The sequence below is a fragment of the Chelonia mydas genome, chromosome 4 (assembly GCF_015237465.2).
Source record: "Chelonia mydas isolate rCheMyd1 chromosome 4, rCheMyd1.pri.v2, whole genome shotgun sequence".
NCBI lineage: Eukaryota > Metazoa > Chordata > Testudines > Cheloniidae > Chelonia > Chelonia mydas.
In genome coordinates this window covers 90865078-90888382 of record NC_057852.1, presented here as the reverse complement: position 1 = coordinate 90888382, position 23305 = coordinate 90865078, and the positions used below count along the sequence as shown (strand labels likewise).

Genomic DNA, 23305 nt, shown 5'->3' with positions numbered 1-23305 from the left:
CCTTCTCAAAGATTTGGAGTATTTTCATCCTATTATGTTTCTGCAATGGAGGATGAAAAGGCTACTTAAAAGCATGTGGCTGTTATACATACGCTGCTGGGGTTTTAGTTATGTCAGTACTGTAAACTACTGTATGTGTATGGGAGGTTGTCCAGCAGGGCTACTAAACTTTAACTTCTGTTCTAGCTGAAAGACATATGATACTGGCAAAGTGTAGAAGGAAAGGAATGGATTGCACAGATTCAAATCACAGCATTAGGAAGGCTCTCAGTTCCAGACTGTACCCTTTATTGAAGAACTATGTAGCCTGGAAGACGAGGGGTCCTTTTAAACAATATATTTCTTATGAGTTTAACAACCAAGAGGTTAGATAAAATATTAAGCTGTTTAGAATATCTAGTATAACTTATTCGTGCAATTTGTTTTTTACATATGGTTGACTGTGATACAATTTTTTGTTTAAATCTCACAGGCAGGCACTCAGAAGTATAGTTTAGGGTACTTTCACATACAGGTATTAGATAGTTTTCTAGAACAGCAGTTCCGAACAGGTTTTCCAGATTTTGGCTGCAAAAGTCAGTGCTGCCTGCCTCCTATTTACAGTCTTTGTATACCCTTCTATTTGGAGAATCCTAAGTGCTATTGGGAGTTTGAAAGCATACAGCTGAAGGAGAGATGATCAATGGTGGCACATTTGGGCCCAAACCAGTGACGATGGTCAGGAGCCTGAAGTATCAGTGACAAAAGACTGAAGTACCAATACCAGTGTGATTACCAGTGGTCAAGAACACTGCTCTAAAAGAATAGAAAAAAAAGACATCCTGTTTTCCAAGGCAAAGTCCTTTATGGTCACAAACTAGCCCTACTGGTACAGACATATTATGTTGATGAGCATCAGTACAAAACCCTAAAATAAACTGGCCTGAAACTGAAAGGGAGAATTCTCCAGAATCCCGAGTTTTGAAATGAAATGGTAGTTACTGAGCAAAGCAAAGCATAAGTAACATTCCAAAATGCAATAACAATCCCCCATCTCCAATACTCTGTGGAATGGTTCACTTGCATCTGATTCAGGAATCTGTTTATATCCTAGTTGCTGCTCTTTCGGTGTGTTTTTAGGTGTGGTATACTATGTAAGGAGGTCTCTCCGACACTTAAGACTTCATTTGAAATGTATTTTTAAAACTTCTAAGTAACTTTAGACCCTGAAAGACTATTTTGGCCTTCTGATATTATTTAATTAAAATAACATTGTTTTGAACATAGATACCTATCTATCGTAGTTGGTGCCAGGACTCATGATATTTTAAATCCATCCAGTGCAGTCAGTCCATGTGAACCTGGAAATGGTATTTTTTTAAAAATCTTTCAGGAATAATGGTTAAAAAATTGTCGATTTCTGGTGCACTGCAGCTTCCCTACACAATTGGAACTTGTAATAAAAGTCAAGATTCCTTTCCCTCTATAATTTTAGGATCACAAGCAGAGTAGCAGATTGCAATTTACAAAGCAGAAAATTAGATTTTTAAAACGCCTTGTTTCTAAGGTCTCTGGGACTAATTAAACAAAGCATATGCTTAACTTTTAGTATGTTTAGGACATAAGTACTAAAGCACTTGAGCATGGGCTTAAAGTTAAACACATACTTAAATCCCACAGAAACAAACGGGTATTCAGCAGCAACTCTTCCAAGTGAACCAGATGATCAATTTTTTACACCAATAGGGAACTGTATTTTCTCTCTCTCTCTATCACTCACACACACACTGAATTTAAAGTAAATTTCTTATTAAAGGTTCCATTGCAGCATGAACATCCGAATTATTCCCTTTTCCTTTTGCTCAGCAAAAGCTCAGTTAACACTGAACAGTTTGTCTTGCATCTCATCACTCGGATATTCCTAGAACTTTTACTTTCAATCTTTACTGGACTTAGAGAATCAGAAAGAAAACATGATTTAGGAGAGTGGTAGAAATATTTCCCAAACAGATACATTTATGAATCTTCCATTCATTTACCTTAGACAGTGCGTAATAGATGTGTTCTGCTCCACGTCAACAGAGAGGTCAAGAAAATCCTCATCTTTGCTACTAACCTGTAGGAAAAAATACGTATGTAAAAGATAAACACACGTCTAAATGCACCTGAATCCCATATACAAATTTTCCACTTTAATCAATTACTACAAATACAAATTGTACAAAATAATTAATTTTAATATTTTACAGACAGATTTCTGGCTTTGTATAAATAGATTCCCCATGTCAGTCAGCAAGTCCATTAATCCACCTTTCACATGATTTCAGTTCAGTTTCTGGCACTTATCCCAACTCACTGTCCATGACCAAGTGACCATCTATCTCTAGTCCTTAAAATGGCATGGCTTTTCACCACCATATATTTGGAGAAGCCAAATTTTAGTTCATTTGTGGTTTTCAGATGCTCATGCAAGGAAAAATAACTGATGTAAATATAAAGAATAAGGGTATGTCTACACGACAAAGCTAAGTTGACCTATATTAGTAATTACTGCAGTGGTGCATGTCTACGCTACCCTCCTTGCATAGGCTCCGGGGCTGGAGCACCCACAGGAAAAAAAAATTAGTGGGTGCTCTGCACCTACCGACAGCTAAGCTCCCTTCCCTACCCTGCCTCACCTCTTCCTCTGCCTCCTCCCCTGAGCACCCATGGGCGCCAGTAGAAGTCAGCGCCTATGCCTCCTTGGGTCAGTGGTGTGCATGCTCACCAGGAGCGCTTTCACCAACCTCAGAGGGGCAGTGTCAGGGGCGGAGAGACCAGCCCCACAGGCTCCCACTAGGCTCCCCTCCCGCCCCACCATTCCCTGCACAGAGTATGGGGGAAGCCGCCCAGGACTTCTCTCGCCCTCCCCACCCTTCCCCAGTGGGAGCTGAGGGAAGCCACCTGGGGCTTTCCTGCTGTGAAATTGACAAGGCAGCCGATGTAAGGGGGACAGTGTCTATGCAGACATTGTGTTGATTTCACTACACTGACATAAGCCTTATGCCTCTTGTGGCAGTGGAGTTAGGATGTCGGTGTAGTAGGGCACTTACGTTGGTGGCAGCAAGGCTGTAGTGTAGACACGGACATAATTAGGTTGAAATAAGCTGCCTTACGTCGACCTAACTGTGTAGTGTAGACCAGCCCTAAGTGTTTCACCTCTTTCCCCTTGAGATGCTCCTATAATTTATACACATTGTTCTGTGATGAATTTTAAAACAATATGAAATGACTTTAGCCGGTTTTAAATTTTTTAAGTGTACATTGTACCAGAGCTTACTTGCATCTTTTACATATAATATACTGCATTATATGCACACAGCTAAAGATCTACATAATTATATTCACCTCCTGTGGACAGGACTGAAATGAAAGTGCAGTGGTTGGTATAAATCAAGAATGGGCATGCATGGAGAAATATCGTGTTCACCAAAATGGATACTATGTGATTTTGTGTTCTTTCATCTTCAGGGACAATCACAGAGGTAAGCATAGCATGTTTGTTCCAAATTTCTAGTTGCTATTTTTTTATCTTTAGTCTTGCAGCTAGATCTGGTTGGAAAAAATTCAGTAGAATAGTTTTCCCTCAGAAAATGCAGTTCCATAGAAAGTGAAATGCTTTGCAAAATCATGCCTATTTCATCAAAATTTTATTTCAGACAAAAAAAGGGGGAAGGAGGGAGTTCTAGTAATATTGAAATGTCCCATTTAATTTCAATATTTTTAATGAAAAATTTCAATTTTTCCTTTAAAACAACTTTGTTTTGAATTTTTTTAATTTTGCATTATACCATACAGTGACATTAAAATTGAAATGAAATGAATCCTGTAATTGCGCTAACATTTTTGATCAAGCTCAAACAATTTTTCCCCTGTCATTTTCTTTCATGCATAATTTTACATGTTCAGGTTTCATTCCAAGCCAAATGAAAACAAAAATTGAAATCTCACAATGCTCTGCAAAATGGAATTTCTGTTCTCTGCCCTGCTCTGTTCAGGTCCTTTATAGGCCACCTTAAAGAATTTCAGTCAATTACAGGATTCAAATTTGGGGCAATTGTTGGAGTGGGAGGTGTTTAGGGCCATGGTTTTAGTTTAGCCTATTTTAGAATTGCCAGCTGAGAAATCTGGATTGGGATCCAGACTTCTCCAAAATTCAGGAATGGTCAGGTCTTAGGTTTTAATTGGGACCCATCACCAATCAACACAGAATATGCCTTAGAAAAGTCTTGAGAATGACAGACATGAATAAATCTTCCTAGGATCTAAGTTTATTGCAAATAAGAGAAAGACCCCCCGGCCTTTGATTCATCCCAGATCAGCAACCACAGAGGTTCTTCAGTATATAAATACATATCACATGTTTAAGATTGAAAATATGCTTCTTTTCAACTGTCTCCAATATTCATGTGTTAGCCTCTTATTTCATTATAAGTACAAGAGGTTTAGGCTGGTGGCTGAGGGAAAACTTCAAAATCCAGAAATGCAGCCATGTATTCGGCAGCTCTGAAAAACACTGAGTTTGAAGCAACATTGCCACATGAACTGATTTTGGGCATCTTCATGAAAATCAAATCCTGTTTATTCGAAAAAAAAAATAAGTAGTACACACTGATTGAATACTCTAAACTGTTAGTAATACCACGTGTGTCTGCATCTCATTAGAATAACTTGAGATGGGACTGAGAAGCAAAGTTCAAATCTAGATCTGGATCCAAACTTCTCCAAAGGTGGAGAGGGTTGGATCCTGTATTCTGCTGTGGATCCATATCACAGAGTTGGATCTGAGCTCGGATTCAGATCCCCAAAATTCAAGGGGTTCTGGAATTAATGTTCTGGTCTGGGTCCATCTTTAAAGTAACCACCAACCCCTGAACCCATGGGAACATGTTTTGGGATGAATTTTAATATTCTCAAAGATGTGGGTAGCCATAAAATATGTCCAAATAAAACTAACAGCAACTCTTCAAACAAAAATCCCCTCTGTGACCAACTCCATGCAAAATGACAGGAAACAACAGGACTTTTCAACAATTGTCTCTAGTGTACACACACAGCTAGAATTAAAAAAAACAGAAGAACAAAACTTTAGAGAACATTTTATCTCTGCTGCTGAAACTAAGAGCCAACTAAAGTCTGTCTGGCTTATCAAATTTTAAAAATTCACGTAGATACCCAGTTTTTTGGCTTGATTCTGTTACCACTGAAGTCACTGGGAATTTTGCCATTGGTTTCAATGGGTGCAGTTTCAAACGATTAGAGAGCCTGGGAGGAAAAAGCCTGTTGATGTGGAAGCAGAGTGATATATACTGTACTAAAATTAACTGGAAAAGTGGATTCAATCTGCATTCATAAGTAAGAATAAGACTGCCTGTATCTGAATAACTCTATGTAGATTGTATACTTGTACCACATCTTTTAATCCATTCTATTGCTTTTCAGAAAGTATGAGAGACAGTAAATAAATAAAAAAAAATACATAAACTAGAAAAGTGTATGAATATATTTTTCCTGTAGTCACAGGAAGCTATAGGATCAACCTTCCTATAACAACAACAGGAATCCTCGGAAGTTAATTTTTCCACCAAATCTTGGACCAACTGCAGGGCTGACAACAGGAATGAGGGAAAGGGGGAAAATTGTACCAGGATCCCAAGCTCAGGGGGCCCTTCAAAACATCTGTAACATCTGTGTAAATAAAATGAAATGGGAGTGAGTGGGACCCCAGTGAACACGATGTTCCAGGGCCCCAAATTTCTCTCAGTGGCCTGACCCACTGTAAGATTTTACAAATAGGGTATTTTGTAGTTCTGCTCAGCTAGTTAGGGCAAAATCCTGGCCTAAGTGGGAATTTCCCTGAGTAAACACTGAATATAAATTTAGGATTTCATCTCAAAATTTAAAAACCAGCCTTTGGTATTTTTTTTTAACCTACTATTGTTACTAGGGTTATTATAACTTAAATACATTAGAGCAAAACACTGTTTTTCAGTTTTTCCCATTGTTTCTTCACTTTGTGCAAGATTCTGATATTGTTACTCTGCAAGTAGTCTTATTTAGTTCAAAGAGACTTTTTGTGGAGTACAATGCTACTCTACATGAGCAGGGGCAGCTGAATCTGGTCCTCTATGCATTTGACAGCACTTTATACCAATTTCCACTGTTTTCCCAGAATAGCCAGTTTCCCTGTTGTTTGCATGGGTCTTTCACACAGCAACAAGGGAGAGCAAAACATTTTTTAAATAGGAAAGTGTGATTGAAAAACTACAAAAATTGGCAGGGAACTCTCTCTCAGGTATATTAGGTGGAACTATTTTACTCATTTTTCAAACTGACTAGTTTTCAAGTTGACATCCTTCTAAAATACTGAAAAAAAGCCTGATAATGTACAGTGTGTTGTTAGCAAATACTTTGACCGTTAATGACATTCTTAGGGATGCATTAGCACTATTTGATCTTAACTTTGCCACTTGTGAGTTATGCAGTTATCCCTAACTCATGGAATAATGAGGCAAATTCACTGTCCACAGTTGCAGCAGCCTCTATATATACTTAACTGTTTATAAATATGATGGCTTGAATGAAAAGGGTGTAAGATTAGTTAATGAGGTGTCTAACTATATATAATAACTGCAAAGTTTGGGACAGGTTAGTCATGTTTACAAAAATGTATTTTTGGAAAATAATATACTCACTCCAAGAAGTGAAATTATACAGGAATATCCACATTTCTCAGGTGGCAGAACAGATTCACATATTTATACATATCTATCGATCTATTAGCGTGTAAAAATATCAACCACCACAATGCTTACGGTTTCACAGTTCAAACATCTAGTTTCGTTAGTCAGTGTTCCCTGAAAAATCTCATGCACCCAGGTGAGTTCTTGTTTATTGTTCTCTTCAGCTTCATTGATGATGCCATTTTTTAGTTTCCCATTTTGCTTTTCCTGCTTCTTCTCCTCCTGCAGGATGTCTGCAATGGTGTTTAGCAAGTAATTTAAAAATTCATGTGCATCTTGCTGCATGTAGTTGTCAAAGAGATCTGCAAAGGAGAGAGGCAGAACTGTCTCTTTCTAAAGTCCCTTTGCTCCGTGCAGGAAAGGATATACTGACATTCAGGTTTTGCTCCCAAATACAATTATAAGCCCCAATTCAGGAACGTACTTACAAACGTGCCTAATTTAAACTTGTGAGTAATCCCACTGAGTTCGTGCTCTATGTTAGGAACGTGCTTAATTGGGGCGATAACAAACATGGGTGAGGACTGAGGGTGGGAGAGTCTGAAAGATGGGGGGGCTTTTTCAAAGAGATATTGTTTTCCCACAGTAATTTGGTGAGTGCATTGCTCCTGAAAACATTTCCTGAATCTTTGTTTCTGTCAATAAAGCTCAATAAATCATGGGCCAGATGGTGCGCACACATGGACAGTCACAAACCAGAAGGAAACTCATGGGAGGCATCTCTGTGGTGATGTCATATGAGATGCTCCCATTTCAGAATTTCCTTTGAATTTTTCCATCAGCAGCTTGGTTTGCCCCTATCCCGCTCTCTGTTGAAGAAGCAGGAACTTCTGTTCCCCAAATATATGTATTTTTATCTCCTACAACCCCCTCCAGCCAAGATACGTGTGAATCCCTTCCCAGGGGGTTCCCTCAGAAGCACGGGGCTATCTGTGTGTAGACCCTTTGCATTGGCTCTTGGGCCACACCCACTGATATGGCTCCCATGCAGAATGAAGCTGTGTTACCAGGACTGCCTCCGCCTCTGCTGCTCTTGACCCCGCTTAGAAGGGAATCTCCCCCGAAGGAGTGGGCACTGTTTCTCCTGTGAAGTCACTATTTCTGGGAATGGGAGGAGCAGCAGATGCAGCTCACTGCATGCGTGCACATACTGAACCCCAGGATGTTTTGGGCTAGTGGATCTGTACTATCCACAAACCTACTGGTCACAGCACATTCATTCTTCCAGCTGCCCAAAATATCCATCTCCATCGTACTGTATAGAAAGCCACTGCAGAGCACTCCTCTGCAATGTGCAGAGCCCCTCATCCATACCCAACTGTCTGTTGCTGGCTTTCTACAGCCTGCCCCTCCGTGCAGTGAAAATATCAATAGGGCAGCTGTGCACCCATGGAAGATTTGGCCCTTAATTGCAAATCCTAGTATGGTTATTGCCAACTACAACATTACAGACACACGCACACGTATATGTATACACTAAATAATTAAGATTTAGGAAACAGAATTAAAAGCTTATTACAAATCTAACCTGATTGATTGATTAATTTGACCACACTGCTAGGCATTACATGAGTCTCTGAAAAGAATCAGAGTTTGCACTCACCGTTCTCCTTTCGTAACCTTGAAATGAACTTCTTTGGTGGAATCACTCCAACTTTTTTCTTCTGAGTAGCAATACTGTGGAAAAGATCTGCCAGGCATGTCAAGAGGTTTTCCTTCTTTTTCTGTTGGGCCTTGTATGCCAACACATTCTCCCGAAATGGCCGGCAAAAATACAATGCCTGCAGCACAGAGTTACAGTAGCAGGTGTTCCCAAACTGCCAATGTAAAAGCAAAAATGCCCTGAATCCCTGTGCAAGGTAATATAAACTAATCACTTCATCCAGCCTCTGCAATCTGCATCCCCAGTAGAATACCCCATCAATTACCACGCAGCTGTTGCCTGAATATAGGTTCAGTACCATTTACTGGTTGTCATGCAGCAAAAACAAACTATAAATATTAAAAATTCTTAACTCGCTAGGACTGACCATAAAAGCTCCAAATGTAGGGCATCAGTTAGATGGTATTCATTGCAACGAGAGTATCTTTGATAAGAGTTCCTATAAACCAATATGCTCTGGAATGGCCCACTCCTGTTCCCCCTGAAATCAATGGCAGAACTCCCAGTGACTGCAGTAGGAGCAGAACTTAAATCAGTTTCATTCGGGACACGAAAAACCCCCTTTAGACTGGATGCTTTCATCAGGTGAATAATGCTTTCTGACAGATACACCTAAGCATATGCCAAATTTTAACTCCATTCCCATTGACTTCATGCATCCTGATTTTAAAAAGTAAATATCAAAGTGGGGTTTTATAGCTAGAAAAAGATATTATTTAACTTTAGTTGGGGTCAGGGAAAGAAGTGGTTTATAAAATGTAAAAACTACTCGGATTTCACTAAGCTGTTCTCCTCAAAGGGTAGATGTCCTAAAATGTTTGACTTAACAGCAACCAACTTTCAACATATTAGCTAAAATTTCCCCTGGAACACTAGGAGCACCCTCCCAAATTCTAACCTTAAATCAGCGTTGCACTGGAGATCATTGAAATTAAAGCAGCATCAAACCATAAAAGAGTCCATATGGTTCTCATCACAACCGCTCAATATAAAACAGGAAGTATATGGTTCACCTCACAGAAATGGTACTTACATTGACCAACCCAAAGTAGTGTTCATTGATTGGAAACTGCTCTGGACCAATGTCTTTTTCCAGAGCAGAGGCATTGGTGCCCTAAAAGGGGGGGAAAAAGCCAATTATCCTCCATTTCAGATTCCAAAATAAAGTTATGAATAATCATCAGATGGAAACCATTTCCCCTTTCCTGGGAAAAACTAATCAAGCTAAAGCTGGCGTTAGGAATGGACAATCTGGGAGCTGCTCAGGCCAACAAAGATATTTGCATTTCTAGATAATTGCCTGGCTGTAATTGGAGGGAGGTATAGCTCAGTGGTTTGAGTATTGGCCTGCTAAACCCAGGGTTGTGAGTTCAATCCTTGAGGGGGCCATTTAGGGATTTGGGGCAGAAATTGGGGATTGGTCCGGCTTTGAGCAGGGGGTTGGACTAGATGACCTCCTGAGGTCCCTTCCAATCCTGATATTCTATGATTCTATGATCCTGTAGTCTCAAGTAATGGTTGATTTCAGGTGAGCAGGACACTGTATTGATAGCCTCCCCACCAGAAGGAGTTCATGCGGTTTGAGGAGAGGCAGAGGAAACAATGTTCATTAGTTATATTCCCACTGAGACAAGTAAATGAAAAGCAGAGTGCAGGATCCTTCCTTTCTGAGTTGGAACTGACAACCATATAGTTCCCTCTACCCTTATCTATTGATCATTCTATCATCCAAAAGCCCAGTCTATCTCCCTGCTGTATATAACATGCCAATATTTTAAGGCCAGGAGGAACCACTGTGACTGCCTCATCTACCTGCATGGCACAGGCCATGGAATTTCACCAAGTGAATTCTGCATCAAGCCCATAACTACAGCATATCTTTAAGAAAGACATCCAGTCTTGATTTAAAGACTTTGAGTGATGGAGAATCCACCACATCCCTAGGCAACCTGCTGCAACACACAATAACCCTCATGGTTTAAAAATTGCACCTTATTTCTAGCCTGAATTTGTCTAGTTTCAGCTTCCAGCCATTAGATCTCATTGTGTCTTTTTCTGCTAGATTAAGCAGCCCTTTATTAGATACAGTCCTCTAATATCAGGTACTTAAAGATTGTGATCCGTCACTTTTCAACCTTCTTGTGGTTAAACTAGTCTCACTATAAGGTAGATTTTTGTAATTATTATTGTAGTTCTTTTCTGAATCCTTTCTAATTTGTCAACATCTTTTTTGAAAGTGTGGACGCCAGAACTGGACACAGTTATTCCAGCAGTGATCTTATTAATGCCATATGGAGTGATAATGCCACCTCCCTTTTTTTATTCGATATTCCTGGGTTTATAAATCCAAGGATTATGTTAGGTCTCTCAACCACTGCTTGGCACGTGGAGCTCATATTCAACTAGTTATCCACCATGGTCCCCGAGTTACCTTCAGAGTCACTGCTTTGCAAAGTACAGTCCCTGATTCTGTAAGGGTGACCTCCATGGATCTATCTTGCCTGGGATCAGTGTCAGGCTAATCAGCCTATATTTCCCCGGGTCATTCCTTTTCCCCTTTTAAATGTTGGCACAACATTAGCTTTTTTCCAGGCCTCTGGAGCTTCCGCAGGGTTCCAAGATTTGTTCAGTACAAATATTACTGCCTCAGAGAGCTCTTCGGCCAATATCTTTAAATATGCTGATTATAGGTTTCAGTGATTTTTTTAATGTTACTTTTTTTTCTAAGTCTGATCTAAATTTCTGTACTACTCTCGTCATCAGCCAATTCCTTGTCATACTGGATTATTATCTCCTGTCACTCACTGAAAGAAGCTGTTTCTTTTCAGATGAATCAGCGGTCTGAAAATTGACATAGATGTTGTTGGTGACCCTGAAACCTTCCAAGTAAAACAACTTGCTTGAAGTTAGTAGCTTCCAATACAGTTTCAAATAACTTGCATGTCATATCCCTTTTTCAGACCCTTCCACCTCCCACACCGTTCATCTTAACTCCCGGGGGGCAAGTACATGTTTGAGTGTGTTAATATTTCCCAAATGTGCCACCTGAAAACAAAATACTTTACTTCATTTCTGTCAAGCCACAATGGGGCTCAGTTCTCCAGTTCGTTCTAGCAGAGCTCAGATGTAGAGGGGGTGTGGGTGGAGGAACAGGGAGCCAATTGTGGTTCCTTGATTGTCAGCCACCTTGCCGCAGCAGAAGTTAGAGCAATAGGGGGTGTACTCCAACTTCTGCCACTAGCATGCAGTCACATTACACCAGTAGAGGAACAAGAGAAGTGGCCCCCTTTTGCCCCCCGCAATTCCAGACATGCCTTTGTATTCTCCCTATACCGTGGGGTGTTAAGAGAAGCTGGCACAGGAAATATCAAAATGAATTAAGTAGCTGCAGTTAAAGTTGCAGTTTAAGTTCATCTTATTGTCCAATAGACTTTCTTCTGTATGTGACTAGCATTCAAATCACCCCTGGACAAAGACAGTTCAGAACATTTTTTTAGCTTTGCAGAAAGTTTCTTGACCTATAAAAAAAAAAAAAGTCTAAAAGGCCTTAGGAAATAATGACATGTAACATCCCACTTTTTTTGTAACCCACTGTGTAGAGGGTAGGTATATCATTAAACCTGTAGAGGGCAAATGCTATGCTTATAAATTACTCCTGTAGTGCCCACTTGTCAATTCTCAAAGACCTGACTCCATGGTTTCTTATTTGAGAGAATACCCAATGGCTTGGACAGATCTTTCTATTATTTAAAATATCTCCTAAACATTGTGAGAAACTGCAAGAATCAGGATTTAATAGATGAACCACCACTGAAAATCAAGTAGTCCATGATGTGCACTAGCCAGCTGTGTATTGTGCTATCTGAGCTATCCCCTTCTGTTTCAAAAGTAGGCCTTGAACATGGCAATTATACACTATACATCATCTTTGGAGAAAATAAAACAGGGAGAGCCAAATTTAGCCATCGGGTAAGCTAACACAACATCCACTGATTTCATGGGGAGTTGTGGCAGCTTATATCAAGGGTGAATTCAGCTTGGTAGCTACTACTTTAAGGTGGCTGAGAAGGTATTGTCAAAATTACATAGAGAGATTGGAGGCTGTAAACTGCTGAAAAGTCTAGAGAACTGATTTTTAACAGCAGATGCATTTCCCATACAGAGGAAGAAAGATCTATACAGCATACATAAAAAAAAAATAAAAACTCCGACTTTACATTGTAAATGTTTAGGATAGGAAGGCTCCCCAATAAGCAATGGAGCTCAGAGAAGAAGGGAAAAGTTTTGACATATCCCACATAGGCCATGTCTACACTAGGAACATGTATCATATTACAAGCATTTAACCAATGTTTCAGCTAATATGATGTTAAACATGATTTCACCCCAGTGTAGAAATAGACAAGTCATGTTTAAAAAAACATGTTAGTCATTGTGATTAACCTACCCTAGAGTTATCCATGACCAATTAATAATTTTTTAAATCATTACTGTCCTGGTTACATAGGGTTGCTAACTTTGGTTGGACAAATTCATGGAGATTTCTTTAATTAAAGATTCATCTTTAATTCTTGGAGACTCCAGGAAAATCCTGGAGGGCTGGCAACCCTATGGTTATACTCAAAGCAAAATCATATTTATTAATATACTAATTAAACTGTATAATACATTTTCCCACCGTAAACATGATCCTATGCTGTATCTCCACCAGGAATTTTGGCAAAGTTTTCCTAGTATTGCTAATCCAATTCAGTTCCATCAGAAGTAGCAATGGTGGGAGTCCTAATTATAGACAAGGATCCTGCACTGAGGAGGCCCTACAGAGACAGACACAGGACTGGGATTTTAGGGTGTTAATTCCCAGACAGGATTCAGAGGCAACAGATTTGGTGAGCTGAACCTATTTAGCTTAAAAGAAGAGTATGTTGCTAAAGGGGGCTGTGGTGACCAGAACTCAGGGCATGGAGCTCTTGGGAAACAGACAAAGTACGCTTATAGTTTGTAGTCTGGATGAAATCCTGGCCCCACTGAAGTCAATGGGAGTTTTGCCATTGACTTCACTAGAGTCAGGAGTTCACCTTTAGCATTTTGAAATTTACTGCTCACAAACCAGCATGGAAGGAACACAACTAGAGACTTTTGTCAAGTTTGTGTCAGTTTGGGTTAAACCAAGACTTCTGCAATAGAACCATAGCCAATGAGTGTGCTTTAATCTTTTCTCTTGTTTTGTCCCTGGCCCTATTGCACTTGAGTTTGCTAAATATCATCTCAACTCAAATGGCTGATAATGATTTTTGTACTGGAGGGCCACGTGAAACAAGAAAGAATAGAAGATTTACTAAATTATGATTGTTCATTCTCAAAATTATTGTGGAAATAATGAAGCAAAGACCAATATTTAGTTTATTGCATACATAAACCAACAGCCCCAAAAAAACCCAAACTGATGAACATGATTAAATCAGATTAGATTGTAAACTCTGCAAGGCAAGGAGAGAATCATCTCATTTGTTTGCAAATACCTAGCATAGTTTTGAGAACTGTATAGTTAATTAGTTGTAATTACTTTGCCTCCTATTTTGATTATGAGTCTTCACATTCTATCCCTTATTTTATAGACTACCCTGGAACACTATCCAAGTATGGCAAATTTTTGATATGTACTCTTTGGGAGAAGGGCTTATCAGCTACCTCCAAGGCACAAAATACTGCCTTTTGGACAATGTAGTCTCGGTCATTACTGTACATAAGTGCAAGAGGCCAATTAGTTGAGAATCTCAAGAACAAGACTAAAAACTGAATTCTTCTCATGGAAGTATGTGCATAGCTCCCACTGACTTAAATGGCAAAGAACAGCTGTCTACGGAGATACTGCAAGATTTGTGTTATGTCTGGTCTGATTTCTTCGTTAATCATTTAGAACAGAGTAATACCAGTCATGATAGAAAAATGATATAAAGAATCTGATATTAAAAATATGGGCAAAAATATAACAAAATATTTGTTTTTGAAAAATATAAACTAATGTATCTTGGGTAAAATAATTAAAACCCAGATATTTATTGGGAGTTAAAAAATGGAAACCAGTGAATCTGAAAAACTAGGGACAACAGAGGATGCAAATTAGATATGATTTTGCAGTGTGATAAAGTTAAGCACATGCACGTTTGCTCTAAATACATGAATAGTTCTACTAAAGTCAATCCAGAGGGAAAATTAAAAGTTTTTTTAATGTTCACTTCAGGGAGCCCAACAAATAGATATTCTTCTGAGAAAATAATATATTAGAACTGTAAACTCAATATTAATGACCATGGAGAAATAAAAGGGAAGATGAGAAATAGTAATAGGGTTGCAAGAGAAATGAAAAGTACTGCAAGAGAAATGAAAAGTACAAGAACATAAGAAAATGATCATGAAAGACACAGATAAAAGTAAACTGTGAAAACAAAAATTTAACAAATAAATATATAAAGGAGCAAGAGATTAATGAAAAGAAACTGCCACTGAGAGGAACTAAGGGTCAGACATGGCTGGGAACGAAACAACACCTTTTTGCCTTACTGTTCATTAGGGAAAGTGAGCAAAACATGCTAGAAGTCAAGAAGTTTCCTGGGGGAAAAACATGAAAGCTTAAAACAAATGAAGGGTGACACTAGAACTGGTAAAAGAGAAATTATAATAAAACTAGAAATGGCTGCAGAGCCAGGCAGCCCTCATCTCAGAATTTTGAAAATGGTAGTCTATAAGAGGGGAGGAGAAAGAAAGAAAGAGATGTAGACCTTTCTTTCTGTGTGTAGCAAGCCAGCCTTGCCTGCTAACAGCAGTGCAATGTAATAGGGAGGAGAAAGAGCTATTGTGTGTAAAATCAGAGCTCAGCTCCTAGAGTCAACATGAGCAGAAAGGGAGTGCAGACAAGAGAGAGTGCACCTTACATCCCACTCAAGCTATTCCTCCTAACAGACACACAAAGTAGCACTGACAAGAGTTAGGTCTCATCGACACTCAGGAACAACTCACTTTCACCCATCAGTGACCAGCAATCGGTACAGCAGTTGTTGCACCGACAAGGGCAGGCTGGAGTATAGCTGTTTGAAAAACAGAATTCCCATGCCGCAGGAAATTCCAAGAGTTCCAGATTTTATTTCATCCCAAAATGGAATGGAAAGTTGAAATTCAGAAATTTTCATTGAACAAAATATTTCAAAAAATTTCTTTTCAACTTCAGAGCAATGTGTCATTTTGATAAGATCCAAAGGTTTTGTTTTGACTTTCACTTTGACTTTTATTATACGATATTATAAAATATAAGATAAACGTCAAAATTATCAAATTGAAATGAAACATTTTGATAATTTCCCATATAATATTTTGATGAAATCAACACATTCAAACAAAAGTTTTTATTTAATCAAATTGGCATTTTCTGATGGGAAAACACTCCAATGGAAAATTTTCAACCAACTCTACAACTGAGTGATTTGGGGTTTGCCCCTGCTGGGAGAATGAAAAGGGATGAGCCAAACATATTTCAAATGGGTGCAAGGAAGGAAGAAGTGAACTACAGATCTATAAGGCGGGAGAGCTGCAGAAGGAGCTTGATCCCAATTGGTCACAGGCAGCTGAACCGTCTCCTGAGCAGCTGTCACTGCCTGGGCTCCCCCAGCTCTGGTTCCAACAGGAGGCTGCTTCCCAATGTCTCCTTCCCCATCCTTGATGCCTCTGAGCCCAACACAAGCAGGTTCAGCTGCCTCTCCCCTCAATCACTGCTCTCTGATGCTCTGAGATCAGAGGAGAGAGTCTCCTTCTCCACTGCCTACTGCCACTGCTGAGCCTGCAGCACCAACACCCCAGAGGATAGGTAGCAAGCAAGCTCAGAGAGGAAAGCCAACTGCCTAAAACTGGGTGGGGAAAAGGGGTGGAGAAAGAAGAGGAGTGTAAGTGTCCATAAGGAGAAGGCAAAAAATTCACAAGACAGGACAGGGAGGGAAGGTGGTCATAGTGGGAATGCACATGCACAGAAAGGTAAGTTAATGAACAGACTGACTGACAAGGTAATTCAGCCCTCGTCACCCAATGAGTTTGACACCCCTGTTTTAAACTAACTGATTAGGGACAACATAGAACAATTGCAGAGGAAAAGTATGGATAGTCTTCTTATCATATGCACAACATGTCTCAGGTGGCACATGACCAGGATTCATCACCAAATTTGATCCGCTGGTTGGCTCATTAGCTTCTCCAGCCTGGGCTGGGTACTGACAGGGAATGTGACGTGAACGCTGATCCATGCCCCCCAGTATAGACAGTGAAAATTATTAACATGGAATATTATACAAGGTCTCTTATTTTTCCCCCCTCACCAGCATCCTTCAAAAATTTACCAGTTTTTCCTTTCAGTATCTCCGAACTATGTCTCTACCTAAAATGAAGGGGCTGGAGAGGGAAAAGTAAGTTTTTAAAATAAAGTTGTGTCAAAATTGAGGCCAAAGTTTCTAAATCCGGTTGCCTAAAATTAGGGACCTACTACATATGGTTTGATTTCTCATAGGCGATGAGCATATGCAGGTAAGGGTGTGTGTGTGTGAGAGAGAGAGAGAGAGAGAGAGAGAGAGACCAGAAACCTGGGCAAGGAAGAAAAGATGCCTAATTATTTGTACTGTACTCTCATTTATAGAGATGGCATTCAGAATAGTGGCAGTAGAAGTATATGAGGAGTTTTTCTATCTCAGAATCAGAATTCATGACAGAGTAAAGTGGACTGTATTATTTACAATCCAGAAAAGAATATAGCAGATAGTGAAAAGAAGTTAATCAACCTTCAAAGTATATCAGCCTGCTTTTTTCTAATAAGTGCCATAAAATGCACTTATTATAATAGCTGCAGCAGCAAAACAACTAACCAAAATAATGTAATTTCTTTTGGCTGAGCAAAGCTCATCAGAAGAAACAAGTCGTATGTATAAAAATGATGCACACTGGAGACCGCACTTCTAAAAACTGGAATCTAAATTGTGCCTGCAACTATATTTTCACAACTAAATGTTCACAGTGCTTCATTAATCTACCCATAAATAATTTCAGATAGCTAGTTTATTGCCTAGACAGCGAGAGACTGCCCAAAGTTTTTCTTGTTAGAAGAAATTTCCAAAATTAAAATGGTCACATAATCTGTTCTATAATAATTTTAACCTCTATCAAGTATAATGTCAATTTAAAACTCATGGTACTAACCTCTGCACCTCAAGTATACTTGTGTTGCAGAGAGCAGAATCTGGCTCAGAACCTGTGTTTATAGAAATAACTAGAATTTACGTCGTTTCCAGAATCTAACATTTTTCAAACTTGTCTCTGTAGCTAAGATCCTGATATTGCTAACTCCCATCATTCAAACAATCCTGAGACTTTTAAAAATAATAAAATATTGAGTTATTTTTAATCTGACTTCTGGGTTTCACGCTTTCCTCCACAACCACAAGGGCTAGAAGCTTAGTTTTTTTAATGAAAACTGGGATTCTCATGCACTCACATAACTCCTGGAGCTGGCCTGGGACTTTAAGAAAAGCACCAGTTATTGTGAGACTTGATAAAGTCTTGAGTTGGAAAAACTAAAGCCATGCTTATATAGAGTAGAGAACCAAATTAACTTGAAGGGGGGTTTTTGTACTGTAACTTGTTACTGAACTCATATTTATACATTGTATAGGATTACCAAACAAACATGTCAGAGTCTACTGTAACTACAATGTATGTGACATCTGTGATACATTGTATGACAAGAGATCCTCACAAGTTGTGTCATGCTACCGCTGCATGAAACTGACACATATCATCTTTCAATGGAGATCAGGTGGTTTCAAACACTATTGAAAAATGTTGGGAAGGGGATATAAAACCTGCTTTTAGCAGGACAACACAAAGGTGTATTTCTCTTGTTCAGAGCAGAACAGACCTTGTCAGGTCTCCCTACACAAAAACAAACAAACATATACATTTAATAAATGATTAGATGTAGTTCTTACACAAGACAGCAACATTCTCTATGCTGCAGCCTGAGCTGAACTCAGAGTCCTAGGCCGAATCAGAAGGCCCTCAACAGAGAAACGCACTGCAGAGGATTTCAGTAACAGTCTAAAAATTCCAACATGCTTATTCACCTCTGGACCAAACATTCGATGCTCTAGTCACACTGGTTGTCTTCAAGGAGCTTCACAGAAGAGGATTACAATGCAAGTTTAATATGGGTACAATATGAGTAAATACAAGTACTAAAAATAAAAGTCCCTAATTTCACCTGGACTCCCTTCAGCTGGGGTATCATTAAGGCATGGACATTCCCTAGAACCGAGTTTCTCAAATATATCATACTATTCTTCCCCAAGCAATATTGCTAATAAACACTTTTATATCACCTAACATGATTAGAGCACTGTACACACATTTGACTAACAACTTTTCATAGCATCTGTCAGGCACGTAAGAAGAGAGTTGGACTCCCCTACAATACATCTGAGCAGAGCGGGTGGATCCCACCAGTCACACAAGAATCCCATTCACTTCACTGGAGCACCACGTGAATGCAGGGGTACACCTGTGCAGAACAAGTTGCAAAATCAGGGCTTTAGACCTCACCTACCAGTGATGACAATTTTGTTTCTAATTGTGGGGACAGTACAAAGAGAAAGCACGTGGCCTTTATTGGTCTGTTTTGGAAGTTGTGGGTTTATTTGTTTAACACCTGGACAGGGATATCTGCTAAGTTCTTTTACTGGGTCACTTCTGCTCAGTTAGTGTTGCCAACTCTTTTGCTTTGGGCTCAATAAATGAGGACTCATCTACTGAATATGCAGTACTAGATTTTTATTTTTTTTTAACAAGTTAAAATATTCTCCTTCACACACTTGTTTCCCTACACCTGTTTTGGCCTTCCTGGAAGAGGTCAGTGCCTCGCCATAACCAGGAGACCAGACTTACAATTTGACATACTATACCCTCAGGCAGCCAATTAAATCATAACAAGCATTCTTCCTGCGATTCTGACTAACCCAGTTAGATCCAGCCAATTTCACGCTGTTAATTCTCACTGTATTCATTTAATCTAGAGACCAGCATTTAAAAATTTCCAAACAAAAAATCCTTGATTAACAGAGGACTACAATCCAAAACCTACAATCCATCATTACATGACAAATATTTATAGCAGTGTAGGTGAGCAAACGCCAAGTAAGCAAGGGCTTTTATTCCATGCATTCTGTGTACACACCTTTAAATGGAAGGGGAACTAGAAGGATAAAGGGAAAAGAACAGAGTGAGTTTTTAAAATTCCTTTCAACTAGGTAATGAACTCTAAATATATTTCTCCTTTAACTGGTTAATTCTTAGGCCAAAGAAGAATTGAGCCATTTGGCGTCAAACACTGAGATATGGTCTGGGATTAAGACCTGGGCATTAATAGTTCTAGCTGGAATTTATAATAACCGATCTCTAAGGTTGACTTAAATCAATCTTCATTCACCCTTCTCCAATCCCACTCTTAGTGCCTTTTTCTCTCCTGTGGATTTTATGTATTTTGTTCTTGTCTTCCCTCCATTTTATTTGTGTCAGTCTCTCTCCTCCCTACTTCTTACTTCTCTTGCCCCTCTGTTTTGGAAGCCTTTTATGATCCACTTGCCTCCCCCTGCAACAGGCCACCCACTGCAGCAGCCCTCCCATATGGGGTTGACATAGCTTCCTCTGGAGTCCATTGATAGAGCTCCTTCGTTCAGCTGAAAGTCATTGGTAGAGAAACAAAGCATTGTTGCAACCCCAATACCATGAAGGGAGCAAGAAACCAAACTTGGTCCTGAACATGAGGCTTCACTAGACCATCCCCTTCTTCTGTTCTTGTGACTCTTTCCTGTTTGAGAGTCTAATTCTCCTCTTTAGTCCTACATTCGTAGGATGCTACTTGTACAGCTGCCTACTGATGGTGGCAAGAGCAAGTAAAACTGATGCAAGCCTAGTTGGTTTTGCTCTGTGGTTCTTCTAGACCTTGGGGAAAGCACAAATGCAGCCCTCTAAAATAATGTGGGTAGGTGGGGGTGGAAACATAGGATTCTTAAGACATCATGCCAATGTTAAACTCTTGTAGCCCTCTAACAATCTCCAGCTTTATTTCATGCGGTGCTGTAGCATGCAGTCTAGGCGTGATCGCACCCACCATTCATCAAACACTGAAAACTGAAGCCTGCCTATAGGGTAAGTAACTCCAGGTTTTCTCCCCAAATACTGTATGGTTTCCTATATATTTCTTTGTAGTATACTTGCCTCCTATTCCACAGGGTTAAAAAAACAAGAACAATGAAAACTTTAGGAAACCACATTGGGGAGGGGAGGCAAGAACTCAGATTATTTTACCCTAGGGATTCTCAACCTTTTTCATAATGTGACACCTAAATTCAATCCTCCAGTAATGCACCTCAGAACAGGTGCTCCAAAGGTGGCAATGAGGACCTTGGAAAAGTGGGGGCGGGGACATTCCTAGCATCCAAGAATGACTGGTTGCAAGTGACTTATCAAACCGACTTCAGCATAAGACTGGAGACATTGAATGGGAGCAGACTTACAACCCTCACCCCCTTGGACAACTGCTGGTGACCCCCAAGGGAATCATGAGTCACAGGTTGAGAACCACTGCCTTACCCTATAGGCAGGCTCCATTCTCCAGTGCTGATGAATGGTGGGTGTGACATCACCAGCAAAGGGCATGCTGGGGCACCACATGGAAGGAAGCTGGCAACTGCATGTAACTGTTCTTGCAGAACCTGAAAACAAGGGGGGAAAACATAAACTACAACAAAGGGTGTTGAAATGTGTTCTTACCCTATTTATTTTGGGCATTTATCACCTACCCCATAAATTGCTTTCTTTCGCAGCAAGTCCATTAAAACCTTTGAGCCCTTAAACTATGACCAAACGAATCTTAAAAATCCAAAGGCAATGTGGTCTAATAAGCAAACCCCAAAATCTGTAGAGTCAAAATGAAAACCATATTCAAATGTGTAAAGAAATCTTCCTGTCATATCTTATTGGGGCTAAAAGCAGCAAGACCCAACACAAACTGAAATGAAACAATGTTTTAAATTTATTTTTCTTACCTTTTACACTGGGGGGGAGGGGGGGGCTGAAGTGTTTCAAAAATATAACAGAAATATCTTGGGCCAAAGCCAATTCTCATTTACTGTATATCCCCTGCAATCCCCATTGGTGTATAAAATCAACACAGATTCTGATCCTGTGGCCATTTTCAAAAATGGGTGCCTACGGCTAGGCTCCTAAATCCACAGTCATAAGCCTAAATAAGTGGCTTGATTTTCAAAACAGCTGAGCACCACCTGCTCCTGTTGACTTCAGCAGGAGTCTTTCGGTGCTCAGTGGATTTTAAAATCAGGCCACTTTTTTTGGAGCCTCAGTATGGATTTAGGAACCTACTTTTAGGAATCCAGTTTTAGAAATATTGGCTCAAGTGTTTAATTGGGGCCACAAGGTGGGGACACAAGCTCCAAAGCTGTCAGCCCGTGTAAATGTCACAGGACAAAGGATGAGACCCTCCACTGTTCTGAACTCCTTGCCATACCTAGGTCCAGTGGGGTGGCTGGACAGCTGAGCTCTGAACTCTCCCATCGTTGGGGTTTGGGGAGACAGGATGAATGTCTCCATTCAATGCAAGGAGTCAGTAGAAGCTCTTCAAGCCATTGACTACCCTGTTTTCAATTAAATCTCATGCTTATCTTTACATGGCCTTCACCCACTCCCAGATCTCACCAGCCTCCGGCGAGGGGATTAGACAGGAATAGCCATCACTTGACTCCCCGGTGCACCTGGAGAGGAGTCTCCTCCCCGCCCCTTCCCTCCGCCCATTCTGATGCTGCGCCCCTGGGGTTGTTGAGTTGCGACCCCCGCCCCTGAAGCCAGCCCGCAGGTCAGCGAGTACTCACCATATTACAGATGGAGGCGATGTTTCTGACAGTCATTAGTCTAAAGGTTGCAGTGATCCCACACCGCCATCTTTATAAGGTAAAAACAGACATGCTCATGGTTGGAAGATCGCGGGGAGGGGAGGAGGAGGACCCGAGGTTACGCTGGGGGGCTGGGAGAAAAGTCGGCGGAGGGGGGTAAACACCCGCTAAACCCCCCTCTGCAGCAGGGGGGCAACTAGCGGAAAGCGCCTCGACTCCTCCCGCTCCTGCCTCGAAGCCCAAGAGCCGCCGGCGGGCGGCGGCTGCTCCTCCGAAGGGCTGGCCGGCAGATTTAACAGCGCTGCCCTAGCAGCCGCAGCCCTCCCGCCCCCGCTCCGCTCGCTCCCCCTTTACTGCATGGGGAGATCAGCCGCGCCGCTGTGCCAGCCAGGGCCGTGTTAATCGCCCCCTTCCTCCGCCTTCCCTGGCGGCCGCTGCTGCCGCTCTTCGCTCCATTGCAGCGCGGCGCCCGGTGATCAACTTTGACAGCGCCGGCGACGGGCAGGTCGGCGCTGGTAATTGGCGCGCCCCGGCACCAACCGGCAGAGCGCGTCCCGCGGAGGCGGCTGGTGCAGCAGCCAATGCGGTGCATGGGCGGGGAAGGCGATCGCTCCCTCCTCGCTCCCCGCGGCTCAGGCGGGGCTTCCGGGCGTTCTGCACTCCCCAGGCTGAAGGGGACCTGGGCCCAGATCCGTAGCTGCTGGAAGTAGGGGTGGGGTGCGGGAGGTGCTGCAGCACCCCCTGACTTGAAGGGGTGTCCATTACATACAGGATTTACAGTTTGGTTCAATGGCGCAGAGCACTCCAACTATACACATTGTTCCAGCGCCCCGCCCAGATCCTCTAGTTCTGACAAGTGCAAAAGGAAATTCCCGCTGAATTGA

The 23305-nt window shown here is 40.9% G+C and overlaps 1 protein-coding gene across 3 annotated transcripts in view; it reads right to left on the bottom strand.

The window, feature by feature from the left end:
• The window catches only part of USP46 (ubiquitin specific peptidase 46), a 32704-nt gene extending 9778 nt beyond the window's left edge, over positions 1 to 22926 (bottom strand). Inside the window, exons 1-6 of one of the 3 annotated variants that reach the window (XM_037897794.2) lie at positions 22776 to 22926; positions 22401 to 22470; positions 9458 to 9538; positions 8365 to 8578; positions 6834 to 7063; positions 2019 to 2095 (exon numbers count right to left, since the gene is read on the bottom strand). In XM_037897794.2, coding sequence (XP_037753722.1) covers positions 2019 to 2095; positions 6834 to 7063; positions 8365 to 8578; positions 9458 to 9538; positions 22401 to 22470; positions 22776 to 22780 — 677 coding nt within the window. In that variant the 5' untranslated portion in view covers positions 22781 to 22926. Of the gene's footprint in view, positions 1 to 2018; positions 2096 to 6833; positions 7064 to 8364; positions 8579 to 9457; positions 9539 to 21105; positions 21228 to 22400 lie in introns of all 3 variants that reach the window. The other 2 variants (XM_037897792.2, XM_037897795.2) reach the window with 2 other exon arrangements.
• Between the last annotated feature and the right edge of the window lie 379 nt (positions 22927 to 23305).